Source organism: Sphaerodactylus townsendi, linkage group LG11 (assembly GCF_021028975.2).
Source record: "Sphaerodactylus townsendi isolate TG3544 linkage group LG11, MPM_Stown_v2.3, whole genome shotgun sequence".
Classification (NCBI taxonomy): domain Eukaryota; kingdom Metazoa; phylum Chordata; class Lepidosauria; order Squamata; family Sphaerodactylidae; genus Sphaerodactylus; species Sphaerodactylus townsendi.
Window position 1 is genome coordinate 74334191 of NC_059435.1, and position 15697 is coordinate 74349887.

Consider the following 15697-nt stretch of genomic DNA (forward strand, 5'->3'; position numbering starts at 1 on the left):
GTCAAGAGGACAGAGGGGCAGACTAGGAGTGATACCGTCTTTTCCCAAATATAAAACAATGTCTTATATTAACTTTTGCTCCCAAAGATGCGCTATGTCTTACTTTCAGGGGATGTCTTATTTTTCTGTGTTCTGTTCATCGGGCATGCTTCCAAACAAAAACTTTGCTACGTCTTACTTTCGGGGGATGTCTTATATTTCACATTTCAGCAAAACCTCTACTATGTCTTATTTTTAGGGGATGTCTTATATTCGGGGAAACAGGGTACTAGCGAAGTTTGGTTCATGCTGGCTTTAGGCAAGGCAATGCCGAGGAGCGGCCAAGATAACCAACTTCTGTCTGCAGGGAGAGAGATCTCTTCAATAAAAACCCGTGACTTCAGCATCTTGGCTGAAAAGGCAAAGAACACCCAAGGTTGAAGAAGAAGAGGAGTTTGGATTTATATCCCTCCTTTCTCTCCTGCAAGGAGACTCAAAGGGGCTTACAAACCCCTTTCCCTTCCCCCCTCACAACAAACACCCTGTGAGGTGGGTGGGGCTGAAAGCACTCCGAGGAACTGTGACTAGCCCAAGGTCACCCAGCTGGCATGTATTGGAGTGCACAAGCTAAGCTGGTTCCCCAGATAAGCCTCCACAGCTCGTGGCACAATCAAACCCTGTTCTCCAGATTAGAGTGCACCTGCTCTTAACCACGATACAACACTGGCTCTCTAGCACCCAAAATTGACAGCACCCAAAGGAACATTCACGGCTGGAGCTCCTTACAAGGAACCAGGTATCTGAGTCCTCATTTCAGCCTTTAATTCCCTCTCCTTCTCAGCCAGCTAGTAGGGATTTGCTCGGGGAGCGAGGTTGCAAAGGCGCCAGGGGCCAACAAAAAACCCCCCAAATCCTAATCCACTAAAGTCAAATCCCTCACATTTCAGCAAAGCTAGCTTTCCACCAGCCCCAAACCTTTGTTGTTGGTGTGTCTGCCTCGGATCTGTACGGGAAAGTGGGGGAAGAATTTAAACCATCTGCAGGTTTGAATGTTCCAACATATGATCGACTCCCTGCTTACGGAAAATTAGCCCATCAGGAAGAACCCCCTGACATGCTAGCTTTCTACAAGAAGGGAAGAGGGCAGTCCCAAGTGATCCTCCCCCACCCCCCCAACTGTAAGGCTGAATGATTTCTACGCAACCAGGTCGTCACAGAACAAGGGTTTATGAAACGACTTTTTATGAAACTGAACACGGGGGAAAGGCAGATTGAACGCATATATTAAACTGGAAACACAGAATTGTTTGGGAAGGGAAGACAGATTTTTGGCGCTGAAAGATGGGAAGGAAACACAGACCGTGCGTTGTGGCAGACTGTCACCAACCCTGAAATCCATCCGATCTGACAGCTCTGAGGAAAAACTTTGCACAACTAAACAAATTTGTTCCCATAAAAGTTATCAAAAAGGGCTCACAAAAGTGAAAGGCTGGCTTATGTCATGACGTGTTAAAAGAACACAATATACACTGCGGACGATGCTGAGAGAAGCCAGAATTCTAGTTACAATATTAAAAAATGCATGCTCGGAAATTAAAATGGGGAGGCACAGATTGACTGCGCACCCTCCTCCCGGGGTCCACGAGGCAGAGAACCGGCTCTCCTGCGGCTGCAGCGATAAAGACAGATTCCACTGAATAATATTAATGAAAAACACGTTCTCTTCAGAGCGGAAGGAGAGCTCGCACCAGTGTATGGTGGTACATTCCCAAAGAGTATCTGGAGTCAGGTCCCAGGTATGAGATAAGGGCCCAGTTCTGAAACGGTTAATCACCGTAGGGCTATATCACTGCAGACTGTAGGTGGGAGCTAAAGGACTGACCAGTGATGGCAAACCTTTTCGAGACCGAGTGCCCAAATTGCAACCCCAAACCCACTTATTTATCGCAAAGTGCCAACACTGCAATTTGAATACTGAGGTTTTAGTTTAGAAAAAACAGTTGGCTCCGAGGCGCGTGTTACTCGGGAGTAAGCTTGGTGAAGCAACTGTGCAACGCTTCAAATGGGTGAATAACGACCCTAGGAGGGTTTACGCAGAAGAAAGCCCCATTGCCAGCAACCAAGCTTACTCCCAGGTAAAGGATCTTGCCTAGGCCAGCCTAGATGTGTGTGTGTGGGGGGGGGGTGATTTTCCACTCCCCACACATGACGAACTCTGTGGACGTGTGCCCACAGAAAGGGCTCTGAGTGCCACCTCTGGCACCCGTGCCATAGGTTCGCCACCCCTGGACTAGCTTGACATATTTTTTTTAATCCCCACACATAGAAATCTAAACTGTCAGGGAAGACGTTCACAGCTTTGCCATCTTGCCAAAGGGGTCACCATAAATGTGTATTTATTTAATTTTCGGATGGATGAACTAGGCCTGCATCTTTCCAGTGCTTGCAAATTCTGGGCATTTGGTTTGGCTTTGTCCCAAAGTGGACAGGGAAGCATTTCGTCTCTGCCAGCTCTAACTTGCCACGTGTCACCAGTTCTCAGATGCCTTATCTCATTACAGAGCAAAGTCTTAAAATTGGAATGGAAGCCCTTCCCGTCTCTGATTCTCATTTTACACGCTACTGTCATGACCCTCCAATGTCTTAGCCTGGGTCCTGCCATATTTCTGTCTACTGAAAGCTTCCTGCACAAATAAACCTGGGAATGTTTGCTTGTACCCGTTTCTCTTATCCCACTCTACCTTTCTATCTGCAGGGTGGAGAATAGGGATTTGAATGCACGACCCATTATCAGGAGGTGAATGGATTCGAGCGCACAACCCCTTATCTGTAGCATGAGGCAGACGCCCAAGCAATGCTTTGCTACTCCTGAGGACTTTACAAAGGACTAATGTTGATGTTTTGTGCAACAAAGCCCCCGTTTTCTGGAGACAAATGACCTCAGGAGAGTGTGGTGCGGATAGCTGCCAGGAGGACAAGACGTTTTGGCTCAACACCTTTAGGGGCAGCAAATGAGAAAGCAGATCTTCAAACAACTGGTTTCCTTTTTCTCTTCTCCTGTAGTGTGTGGAAGCTTGGAACCCGTGCGTCTTCCAGATGAGTCCGTTTTTTCCTTCACTCGGGGACAAGTTCCGGGACTGACTGTCCGCTCGTTTGAGAAACCAAGACGTGCTCCTTGAGATCCCCTCTGTAGGCCTAGATCCTCTGGATTTTGATGGTTAATCTGTACTGGATCTGTGCTCTGAGGATCCTGTCTCGGGAGGACCAAATCCACCTTCTCGATCCCTTTCACCCTACCCAACTATGACCGATTTATGCTAGAAAACCCATTCTCAAAAGAAAGAACGGTGGTGTTTTTTTTAAAAAATCCCACCCCGCTGCCTCGGCTGCTGCCTGACGGCATTAAACCTCGCCAACCCCCGAGTTTTTAAAAACCACAACAGGAGCTCCGCGTCCCTTTTCATACTCCGCAGTCCGGCTGCTTCTCCGCCACCTGCCGCGTGAGGATCTGATGAGAAGAAAGAGAAGCCACCCCTATGTGGAAGAGGATTTGCCAGATGTTCCTTAGTCCATACAGGTAGATGTTGCATAGGCAGACAGTGACGAAAAGCACAAAGACCTTGATCCGCCGCGCCGAACTGTAGAACAGGTAAAGGTGACACTGCAAGAAAGAGGACAGCCGTGAAGGGAAATTTTTCTCTTTCTCACAATACTAGAACCAGGGGGCATCCATTGAAAATGCTGGGAAGAATTAGGACTAATAAAAGGAAACACTTCTTCACGCAACATGTGATTGGTGTTTGGAATATGCTGCCCCAGGAGGTGGTGATGGCCACTAACCTGGATAGCTTTAAAAGGGGCTTGGACAGATTTATGGAGGAGAAGTCAATCTCTGGCTACCAATCTTGATCCTCCTTGATCTGAGATTGCAAATGCCTTAGCAGACCAGGTGCTCGGGAGCAGCAGCAGCAGAAGGCCCTTGCTTTCACCTCCTGCACGTGAGCTCCCAAAGGCACCTGGTGGGCCACTGCGAGTAGCAGAGAGCTGGACTAGATGGACTCTGGTCTGATCCAGCTGGCTTGTTCTTATGTTCTTAAGAGACCGTGAACGTCAAGCCAAAACGGATGCCAGCTACAGAAAACCGAGTTTTAGGGCACGGCAGGTTCTGCGGAACTTGCCCTGATTGTCGCATTTGGGCCACACATAACAAAAAGTCAAGGTTTAATAAAATTACTTCTGATTGGTGACACAGAGCAGGACATTTTCTGATGATACATTTATGGGTGGAATATTTTTCTGCCCTACGGTACGAGGCTGGTTTAAGAACCACAGTCTCAAGTATGATTCCACGTGATACACAAAGGCAAGCACCCCGGCTTGATCCCCGGTGATGCTTTTGCACGCTTTCCCGTCTGCAGAGATGCCCAGCCAGAGAGAAAGTGATGAAGGCAGCACCGGTTGAGACAAACCAGTTTGTGAGTGACTGTAAGAAGAAGAAGAAGAGTTTGGATTTATATCCCCCCTTTCTCTCCTGCAGGAGACTCAAAGGGGCTGACAATCTCATTGCCCTTCCCCCCTCAGAACAAACACCCTGTGAGGTGGGTGGGGCTGAGAGAGCTCTGAGAAGCTGTGACTAGCCCAAGGACACCCAGCTGGTGAGTGTGGGAGTGCACAGGCTACTCTGAATTCCCCAGATAAGCCTCCACAACTCAAGTGGCAGAGCTGGGAATCAAACCCGGTTCCTCCAGATTAGAATGCACCTGCTCTTAACCACTGCTCTTAGCCACTACACCACAGCTGCTCCCAAGTCAAATTCTGATGTTTAATCTTCTTCACACAAAATAGAACCCTGTTTTCTCGTTATGTCTGAACCGAGCTTCAAATTCACATCTCATGCATGCCTGAGCTATCCAAATGGCACTGCACTCCGTAAGCTCCCTCTTAAATAAACCAATATTAAAACGGCATTCGCTGCTCTAGAAACGCTGCCAGCGGTTGAGAGAAAACAGGTTTTAGAGACGCGGATGGATGAGAAGCAACATCTGGAAATGGAATTCACCAAAGTGGTAGGTTCTAGGCCAAAAAAATCAGCTTCCAAATTAAAACACAAAGCAGGTCAAGAAGCCGACTATCCTGAAATGCAGTTCTTTCCACGTTAAAAACAGAAGGAAAAGCGGGCCCTGCCGGAATAATCGAGAAAACACGCACGTGACTTACCAAGAAGAAGCAAGCTACGAAAGGTAGGAGAAACGCTATTACATTTCCAATTCCTTGGTAATCTTCCTATTGGAGGACAAAATTTGGAGGTCAAATTCATTCGTCTTGGTACACAAGAAAAGGGGGGGAAAGGGTTTTTTTACGAGCTTGCAGTTCTTCCCACCAGCCCTCGGTCACACATGCAGATGAACGAAGTGTGGACGAGTGCAGTGTTTTGAGGTTCAGGCTGATATTTGGGTAACCCAGGTTCGAACCCTCACTCAGGCAAGAAGCTCACCTCGAGCGAGTCATTTTCTCTGAGCCTCACCTTCCTCGCAAAATTGTCGTGAAGATAAAACAGAGGAAGGACAGACCTCACAGGGTCCTGACTTTCTCCAAGGGATAAAAATGCAAGGCTCTTCGGGGGTGGGCGGTTTATAAATATGATAGATTGGATTGGATTGGATTGGATTGGATTGGGATAGATAGATAGATAGATAGATAGATAGATAGATAGATAGATAGATAGATAGATAGATAGATAGATAGATAGATAGATAGATAGATAGATAGATAGATAGATAGATAGATAGATAGATAGATAGATAGATGGGATAGATATTAGATAGATATAGATAGATAGATACATAGATAGATAAATAGATGGATAGGAAGGTAGAGAGATGAATAGATAGATAGATAGATAGATAGATAGATAGATAGATAGATAGATAGATAGATAGATAGATAGATAGATAGATAGATAGATAGATAGATAGATAGATAGATAGATAGATAGATAGATAGATAGATAGATAGATAGATAAGGGTGGTAGAGTCACGGAAGTAGCAGAACGGACTGTACCACTTCAAACAGCAAGTGGGGGGCTTTCACATTTTTTAAAATTCTGCACAGAAGTATTCTAAAGTTTTGATTGACTGCAATCACTGAAGCAGCACAGCAGGGAACAAACTGAGTTAGAACCTGGAGCACCTGCCTGCCCTCTCCCCTTCCCTATCTTTCCCTTCCCCTTTGTTACGACGAGGTCTCGTGGCACCGTTCGAGATGGTCAATAGTTGTGATTTTAACTGCAAATTCTCGCCACAAGCCGCCCCGAGCACATCCCAGCAAAGGGTGGCCTGCAAATCAAATCAATCGACCAATTCCCACCCCCAGCATCCGCGCGCCCTTCGGTTGTGTCTCGAGTTACCTGGAACAAGTACTCCGCGAGGTGAACGCCTCGAATGAGATTCAGTGCCCCGCACATGATGTTGAGGACGAGCGACAAAATGCCCATGGTGGACACAGACTGCATCTTGTACGCCGAGGCTTCGGGACCAGCAAAAGAAAAAAGAGAAAGGGGTCAAAATAAGGAGATTGGGAGCCGTCGCTCGCAAGCCCATGTCCTAACCTTATACTGCGTGTGCTGCGTTTCTCTACCTCTTTGACCCAGATGGTTTCTGTGCTACTGTCAGAGATTGCGCCTAGGTCAGTGATGGTGAACCTTTTCGAGGCCGAGTGCCCAACTGCAACCCAAAACCCACCTATTTATCGCAAAGTGCCCACACGGCAATTTAACCTGAATACTGAGGTTTTAGTTTAGAGAAAACGGTTAGCTCCAAGGCGCGCGTTACTCAGGAGTAAGCTTGGTGGTAGTCGGTGGCTTTGCTTTGAAGCAACCATGTAACTCTTCCAATGGGTGAATTATAACCCTAGGAGGATTTACTCAGAAGCAAGCCCCATTGCCAGCAACCTACTCCCAGGTAAAGGATCGCGCTTTAGTTCTTCGCATGAAAATCAGTGGGGTTTAACAGCGCTTAACAGGGTTACCTACACGGCTTCCCCAAAACTAGGTCTTAGGTTTAATGCTAATAATTGAGCCCAGCGGCCCAGGCCAGCCTAGATGGGGGGGGGGGGGGGGGGCACTGAGTGCTACCTCTGGCATCCGTGCCATAGGTTCGCCACCACTGGCCTAGGTGATTGAGGGGCGTTCCTAGCTCAGTGCAGTGTTGAGAAATATATTGACAGCGATTGTATCTAGTTGATTAAGACGCATCTCTACCTCAGTGCAACTGGTGAAATATGGATGTAACCAGCCTGCTCTATGTTACCGTTGTTGTGACAGGACATTCTTTCCTTGATCTCTCTCTTTTGTGGCTTCGCACGCTTGGGAGATAACAAGGCTTATCCCTGACACCTTCGGCTCTCATGGGAAATGGGATGTTTCCGTTGCTCTGTGGGGGCAGAAGGCCAGGTGGCTTTATCTTTATCTGTCGCCGCCCTTGGGTCTGCAGTGACTCTTTCTCACATTCTTTGGGAAAGCAGGAGTGGGGGTTGTGGTTTCTGAGTAAAGGGGATAGCAAAAGTCAGTTTCACCAGAACTGGCTTTTCTGAGCCGGGTGCTTCGTCGCCTTCCAATAAGAACATAAGAACTAGCCTGCTGGATCAGACCAGAGTCCATCTAGTCCAGCTCTCTGCTCCTCGCAGTGGCCCACCAGGTGCCTTTGGGAGCTCACGTGCAGGAGGTGAAAGCAATGGCCTTAAGAACATAAGAAATACTAGCCTGCTGGATCAGACCAGAGTCCATCTTAGTCCAGCACTCTGCTGTTAATTTGCAGTGGCCCACCAGAGTGCCTTTGGGAGCTCACGGTGCAGGATGTGAAAGCAATGGCCTTTAAGAACATAAGAACTAGCCTGCTGGATCAGCAATTCAGAGTCCATCCTTAGTCCAGCTCTCTGCTGCCCACTCGCAGTGGCCCACCAGGGTGCCCCTTTGGGAGCTCACGTGCAGGAGGTGAAAGCAATGGCCTTCTGCGGCTGCTGCTGCTGCTCCTGAGCACCTGGTCTGCTAAGGCATTTGCAATCTCAGATCAAGGAGGATCAAGATTGGTAGCCATAGATCGACTTCTCCTCCATAAATCTGTCCAAGAAGCCCTTTTAAAAGGCTATCCAGGTTAGTGGCCATCACCACCTCTGTGGCAGCATATTCCAAACACCAATCACACGTTGCGTGAAGAAGTGTTTCCTTTTATTAGTCCTAATTCTTCCCCCCAGCATTTTCAATGAATGCCCCCTGGTTCTAGTATTGTGAGAAAGAGAGAAAAATTTCTCTCTGTCAACAACAAACGCTGCTGATCAACACTACTGAGTTTGTTTGTTGATTCAAGGTCCAAGACCTAACAGCTACATCTTTAAAACGGCAGTCCTGAACAGGGCTACACTGGAGAACATCATGAGAGGGAGGGCAGGAAGAGATAAGAGGCAGTAGCTTAAGAACATTTCCAGTTTTAAAAAATCTTATTTTTCGGTGCGACTGGAAGACAAGAAGAACCCAGGAGTTCTCTTTGCATTAAAATTGGAAAAAGAACTGAACAAGACAGAACTGATATAGAACGGCTTTTCTGAGGTCTACCATGTGAAACGTGATGAAACAGGATTAGTTGCCAGACCTGGCTGTCCTTGCAGAAACAACGTAATGTACAGGCCAATATACCGACCCCTGATACAGGCGATCCTCCATTCAAATCCTGACTCTGCCATGAATAAGAAGAGTTTGGATTTATATCCCCCCAGCAGCAGTGGCGTAGGAGGTTAAGAGCTCATGTATCTAATCTAGAGGAACCGGGTTTGATTCCCAGCTCTGCCGCCTGAGCTGTGGAGGCTTATCTGGGGAATTCAGATTAGCCTGGGCACTCCCACACATGCCAGCTGGGTGACTCCTTAGGGCTGAGTCACAGCTTCTCGGAGCTCTCTCAGCCCCACTCCACCTCCTCAGGGTTGTTGTTTGTGGTTCTGAGGGGGGAAGGGCAAGGAGATTGTCAGCCCCTTTGAGTCTCCTGCAGGAGAGAAAGGGGGAATATAAATCCAAACTCTTCTTCTTCCTGTAAGGAGACTCAAGGTGGCTTACAAGTTCCTTTCCCTTCCTCTCCCCACAACAGACCCCTTGTGAGGACAGTGGGGCTGAGACAGTTCAGAGAAAACTGTGACTAGCCCAACGTCACCCAGTAGGAGTGTAGGAATGCGGAAACACATCTGGTTCACCAGATAAGCCTCTGCCACCCAGGTGGAGGAGTGGGGAATCAAACCCGGTTCTCCAAATTAGAATCCACCTGCTCTCAACCATTATACCACGCTGGCTCTCAACTTACTAAGTCACCTTACAGGGATTCATTCCCCTTAGTATCAGACTCCCTGCCCCTGGCAATGGAGAAATAACATCATGGCCCTCACTTTCCGGGTTCCGGATTCCAAGGGGATTGTCAGGATTATGACAAACTGGTTTGACCTGGTACAGAAAGCCAAGATTTGCTGAGCATAAACAATGAACTTCAGCTACGCGTCAATGCCAAGTATTCCGCCACTCCAAATCAGGTCCAAATCTTCAAATGTTACTGGGATACAATTGAAAAGAGGTGGCCTACGCCATCTGCAGTGCTAAAGTCCTCAACCAGGGCCAGGGCCTTTCTTGCCCTGGCCCCCGCCTGGTAGAATGCTCTGTCTGGAGAGACCAGAGTCCTGTGGGATTTAACGCAATTCTACAGGATCTGTAAGATGGAGCTGTGCGTATGTAACGCTGCTTTGGAGACTGTCCCAGATCCATGCAAATATGGTATTTCCCTCTGGCGATCGCTATGGCTGAAGCAATTACAGAAAAATAAAAAGGGCACGAACAATACGAAGCATGAAAAACTGCCAACCAAACCCTGGATACTGACAACACGAATGTATTTTCTATAACAGTGAGGGCGAACCTATGGCACGGGTGCCAGAGGTGGCACTCGGAACCCTCTCTGTGGGCACGTGCACACAGAGTTCGTCATGTGGGGGTCAAAAAATCACCCCGCTTTTACTCATTCCGCACACAGTGGCCTGGGCCACTGAGCATGACGTGCGCGCTCCGCAGTGAGCAGGGAGGACTCGGCTGGTGGGCCTGGTGCCTGTGCTCTGGGTGGCTGCTGCCTGAGGGTGCGGGGGTGCAGAGAAGACAGAGATGCTAGAGAGGCACAGAGCAGTGCGCATCGGGGAGTTTTGCTGGGAGGCTAGAGGCAGGCTGGCCCCTGCTTGAGCGGGTGGAAATGGCGGAGGAGGAAAGAGGCAGGAGCCAAACCGCTTTTTTTCCTCGCAAGCTAAAACCTCCAGCATTTCAAGGGTTAAATTGCCGGGTTGTGCACTCCCTATGCGATAAATAAACGGGGTTTGGGTTGCAATTTGGGCACTCGGTCTCAAAAAGGTTCGCCATCACTGTTCTATAACATTTTGCACTATATTTTTATCCCACCCTTTGCCCAGGGACCTCGGAGAAGCATTTGTCTTTCTTCCCACCTCAGTTCTCACAATGACCCTACAAGGTAGGCCATGTGGCAAGCAGTGCCTAGCCCAAGGTCATCCAGGGAGCATCACGGCAGAGAAGGGATCCGAACCCAGAACTCCCCATTTTCAGCCCAGCAGGTCGCAACTGCGCTTACTTGACTCTACGTGGAGCTCTGCGTGTCCATTCACCATCCCATTCATCAACTCAGCCTCTTCTAGCTTCACCTGCGTGGGCGGATGCATCCGCAAGTCCTCCTGGATTTTTTCCATGTTGAGTTTCATCGCAGCACAGCTGCCGTAATTGAAGCGGCTTTTGACTTTCTGAATGACGTTGTCTGCAGCAGAGAAAGCAAGCGAAGCAAGTGTGAAACGGATGCCGCATTCGAATCAAAGAGTTGGAAGGGCCATCAAGTCCAACCCCCTGCAGTGCAGGAATACACAATCGAAGCACTCCTGACAGATGGCCATCCAGCTTCTCTTTAAAAACGTCCAAAGAAGGAGACTCCACCACACGCTAAGGTAGTGCATTCCACTGTCAAACAGACCTGACAGTCAGGAAGGTTTTCCTGATGTTTAGGTGGAATCTCTTTTCCTCCACCTTGAATCCGTTACTCCGATGTCCTAGTCTCTGAGGCAGCAGAAAACAAGCTTGCTCCCTCACCAACATGACATCTCTTCAAATATCTAAACATGGCTATCGTGTCACCTTTTAACCTTCTCTTCACCAAACTAAACATCCCAAGCTCCACTAAGGGCAACATGCTCGACTATCTCTCTCTCTCTTTCTCTCTCTATCTCTCTAGCTATCTCTCTATCTATCTCTCTATGCATGCATGCATTAATTAATTATCTATCTATCTCTATCTCTCTCTATATATATATATGCATGCATGCATTAATTAATTAATCTATCTATCTATCTATCTATCTATCTATCTATCTATCTATCTATCTATCTATCTATCTATCTATCTATCTATCTATCTCTATCTATGCATGCATGAATTAATTAATTAATCAATTAATTATTTGGATTTGTAGACCGCCCCATCCCCAAGGGGCTCTGGGCGGTGGTACAAAGAATCTTCCTCTTGCGTCCCCCCAAAGACTCTCTGCACCAGAAGGTGCCTCCTCCATGAACAGAATGGGATTCAAAGCACCCAACTTGTCACAAAACAAACCACTTTGCAGCACAAGTTAAGAAAGGAGAGGTAATTGGGACAAGATCACAGGGAGACCCCAGCTGCTACGCACCGAATTCCAGGAAAGCGTATGGCCTGGAAGCCAGACCTACGCTTGCTGGGTTGTAGGCGGTGGCAAATTCCCACTGGAGCTCTTCTAGAAAGCAAAATGCCATGACAGCCGGGTAATTACTGGCACAAATGCCCATGCAGGCGATCTCCCCGGAAGAATGGAAGCTGGGAACGAAAAGGAAAGAAGCCCAGGTCAGCTGCAAGAATCAAACGGGACATCTGTAAAATGTTTGAATAAATTCTAAATAAATAAAGTGGGGACAAAGAGGTCTCTAAAGATGCAATCAAATCTTTGTCTTTATAACCTGACCTAAGAAGAACCTGGATTGCTTGCTGCGCAAACAGAAAACGTGTCTCTCTTGAATCTTAGCCTTTGTTATTTTAAATTGTTCGTTCTCGACACGCAGCCTTCTCTCCAGTTAGACACTGACTCCATTGTCAGTCTCCAAAACGACATCTCCTGAAATGACCCAGTGAGAAAGCAGACAGGCCTTTAGAAGAGAATGCTGTGGTCACGACCTTTCAGTGATGTTAAAACCTCCAGACGCATTTCCAGCCCTCAAGACAGCAAAAGGAAGTCGGAAAATGTGGGGACAAAAAAATCTAACACTGGACGAGGGGGAGAGAGGGATCTCTTAGCAGAGCTCACTCAAATTTTCAATGCATTGCAAGATCTATAGATTACCCTGCAAGGGCTGTGAAGGATTACTGGCCACAGCGCAACTTTAGTATTTCCCCACAATTCTTGGAAGTGGGATCTACCAGTGGCTGCCAGCCATGGCAACTAAAGGGAACTTCCACATTCAGAGGCACTGAATCCTACTGCCAGGACGCAATATCAGGGAAAAGTCTCAGCCTCTCTGCCCTGTTTCCGGTCCTCCAGAGGAACGGTTTGGCCACCATGTGAGACGGGCTGCTGGAATGGGTGGACCGCTGGTGTGACCCAGCATAGCTCTTATGTTCTTAAATCTTTATTCGTTTCTATTGAACTATTGTACAACATTTTTATTTTAAGTGTATTCAATGTTAAAATGCTTTACAGGTTGCCGCCATGGGCACCTCATTTGGGTGGAAAGTCAGCACAGAGAAGTTTTAAACTGTCTGGCTATCCGCAAGCAGAATCAGAGCACAGTCTGGGGCAGCCATTCTCAACCAGGGTTCCCTGGTACCCTGGGGTGCTGTGAGCATGTCCCAGGGGTACCGCGGCAACACTACCGCCCGCCCCCCCCTCATTTTTGTGGTGTCTCCCACCAGCGCCAGCAAGGACATGGAGCTGGCCCATGGGACAGGGCCTGCCACAAGACAGCCACCCCCACCTCCAGTGCTTCCCTTCACCCTGGGAGGGGAAGGTGAAGTGTGTGGCAAGCAGGGGGAATGGGGAGGGGAGAGAAGGTGGAGGGTGGCAACAGGGGTACCGTGAGATATGAAGAGTGAGATCAAGGGTACCCTGACCTCGAAAAGGTTGGGAAACACTGGTCTGGGGTAATACTCTGTCTATAGACCCTGAGGGATCTATTGCCTTTCTGTAGGGCCTGTTCCACCAGGCCAATGGTTTTTAAGACAGAGACTGTCTTTATCCATCTCTGCTAGCTTCCCTTCCCTATTCTCTTGTCCTTCCTCTTTCATGATCCCAGAACCAATGTATCTGATTGCTGGTTCTGGTGGGTTTTGAATGTGAAGTACCATGTAACGTCTGATATCGATTTTATTAATTTTACATGAATTCAGTCATTGTAAACCGCTTTGAGCCTGTTGCAATGGGGACAGCAGTCTAGAAATTTAATTAATGATAATAACAATAGCAAACATATATAAAAAAAACCAACAGCAAATGTATACACAAATAATCAGGTACGTACAAACATCATGGTTTGTTTAGGTCACAGAATGCTGGTTTTCCAGGTATATAATCTGGAATTACCTTGGTTAGCATTTTACTTTACTTTTGCTTTGTGCAATTTTGTGTACACTGGTCTTACCAAAGACTTCCAGAAAGCGTGCGTGCACCATTTAAAGAACAGCTTGTCAAATCTCCATCCCTACCCTTGACTCTTCCCCCAGGTTCTCCTTCAGATTTTTATCTTATTAAGAGACACTCTGGGATATAGGTGTCAAACTTGCGGCCCTCCAGATGTTATGAACTACAGTTCCCATCATCCCCTGCCGGCATCATGCTGGCAGTGGATGATGGGAACTGTAGTCCATAACATCTGGAGGGCCGCAAGTTTGACACCTGTGCTCTGGGCAAAACAATTCATCAGTACCAGAAAGGTGCTTCGGGGAATGCTATTTTAAAGAGGGGAAACCCTCCTCTCCGACTGATGGGCGGCTTACTGTATACTGAGGTCACGTTCTTTGGCTGTACCCCGACCTGGATACCGCATCAGGACAGCCGACAAGACCCGGAGTCTCTTCCTGCATTCCAAGAAGTCCTGGTCTAGGTGGAAGTCGGTGGAGGCCGAGAGCGGGAGGCCGTCCCTCACCCGCACCACGCAGGCAAAGAGGATCATGGACATCCTCCAGGGAAGAAGTCATGGGGACTGCCTGGAAAGAAACACGCAGAAGGCAGGGATAAGCAGACGGGCTTGGGCTCATTCCGCACATGCAGAATAATGCACTTTCAAACTGCTTTCAGTGCTCTTTGAAGCTGTGCGGAACAGCAAAATCCACTTGCAAACAGTTGTGAAAGTGGTTTGAAAACGCATTATTTTGCGTGTGCGGAAGGGGCCCTTGGTTGCATGCAGAGATACAGACAGCAAAGAAAGAGCAAAATCTGCCAGTACTGCAACAGAGAAGCTGGACTAGAGATGCCCAAAATTAATAAATCAATTAATCAAAAATTAGATCGATTTAGTTCAGATACGCAAGGGGTGGGGTCGCTTTCTCAGCAGCTCCCTGGCTCACCTATGCTGACGTCACTGACACGGCAGGTGCTCGGCGCTGTACAGAGCAACAAGCGCTGCACCCTCCCCTTCCGGCTGTACAGCTAAGACCCGCCCCCGCGGCCTCGCTCCATTGGCTCCTGACCGGCCCTCCCCGCCGCCCCTCACCTTGCCCTGCGCCCTCCGCCGGCCTCGCCGTCACCACGACCGGACCAGCGAGGGAGGAAGCGGCCTCGGACCACAACAAACGCGCCTGGCCCGCCCACTTCCGCCCACAGAGATCGGGGCGGCTAGAGCGGAGCCCAGCGCCATAGAGCTTCTGGGAAGGAGCGTCGCCGTTCCGCCGCTTGCTCGTGGAGGGCGGGGTTTTTCCTCTAGGGGTTGCGGTCATTTCTCACCCGAGACTCGACTTCCGGATCAAAAGCGACCACCTCCATGGGTGGAAATGATGAGGACGCTTTTCTGAGAGCCGGACTCACCAAAGAGACCTGAGCAACATGGCGAGTAGACCTGCCTGGGATGGCTCAGGCAGGCTCCCCCCCACCCCCTGCAGCCCTTTCAGCCAAAAAAAAAGAAATGAAATTGTGCAGTTGAAACCTCAGCTTGGGGCAGAATTTGGAATGAAGCTTGCAAAACAATTTAAAACATTTTTTCTTGCACAGTGTTGTACAAGCATAAACCAGGAGAGACCTAGAATAGAGGTGCAATACAGTTTTATTACTTAAACTAGGGAATTGGGTTTGCAAACGACCAGCATTCCAATAATACAAAAGATCAAGTCTTTCTTCATAGAAGAAGCTCGCATACGTTAAATATATCTTCTTCTAATCAATTCCACATGAAATCATCATTGGTTCCTTCCAATTATTCAACCACGTTCCTTTCCTGTGAGATAGTGTTGATACTTTAATTGATTTTTGGCAATGATTTCTTTTTCATGATCTGTGGGACTGCTACTATCAGACAGGATTCATCTCCCAATTATCCCATTATAATTTATCTTTATTAAGAACATAAGAACTAGCCTGCTGGATCAGACCAGAGTCCAGCTCTCTGCTACTCGCAGTGGCCCACCA

The 15697-nt window shown here is 48.1% G+C and overlaps 1 protein-coding gene across 3 annotated transcripts; it reads right to left on the reverse strand.

Annotated features, from left to right (window-relative positions):
• Positions 1 to 2358: 2358 nt before the first annotated feature.
• SEC22C (SEC22 homolog C, vesicle trafficking protein) lies at positions 2359 to 14887 on the reverse strand. Of its 3 annotated transcripts, none has more exons than XM_048511721.1 (7): positions 14790 to 14887; positions 14074 to 14283; positions 11741 to 11904; positions 10642 to 10821; positions 6387 to 6514; positions 5197 to 5262; positions 2359 to 3640 (listed from the first exon to the last, which is right to left on the reverse strand). In XM_048511721.1, the coding sequence occupies exons 2-7, from the start codon at positions 14253 to 14255 to the stop codon at positions 3440 to 3442; spliced, it is 921 nt and encodes a 306-aa protein (XP_048367678.1). In that variant the 5' UTR covers positions 14256 to 14283; positions 14790 to 14887; the 3' UTR covers positions 2359 to 3439. The 3 variants fall into 3 exon arrangements, with proteins under 3 accessions (XP_048367678.1, XP_048367679.1, XP_048367677.1); XM_048511722.1 differs by lacking the exon at positions 14790 to 14887 and adding an exon at positions 14644 to 14757 and having other exon boundaries at positions 6387 to 6505; XM_048511720.1 differs by lacking the exon at positions 14790 to 14887 and adding an exon at positions 14644 to 14757.
• Positions 14888 to 15697: the final 810 nt, after the last annotated feature.

What these genes read in the sequence shown, in the direction of transcription:
- SEC22C (XM_048511721.1), bottom strand. Translation starts at nt 14,255, where the DNA reads ATGTCCATGATCCTCTTTGCCTGCGTGGTGCGGGTGAGGGACGGCCTC. An exon ending in ATACGCTTTCCTGGAATTCG is followed by an intron (nt 10,822 to 11,740) that starts GTGCGTAGCAGC and finishes TCTCTGCTGCAG; the next exon opens with ACAACGTCATTCAGAAAGTC. An exon ending in TCGTAGCTTGCTTCTTCTTG is followed by an intron (nt 3,641 to 5,196) that starts GTAAGTCACGTG and finishes TCTTTCTTGCAG; the next exon opens with TGTCACCTTTACCTGTTCTA.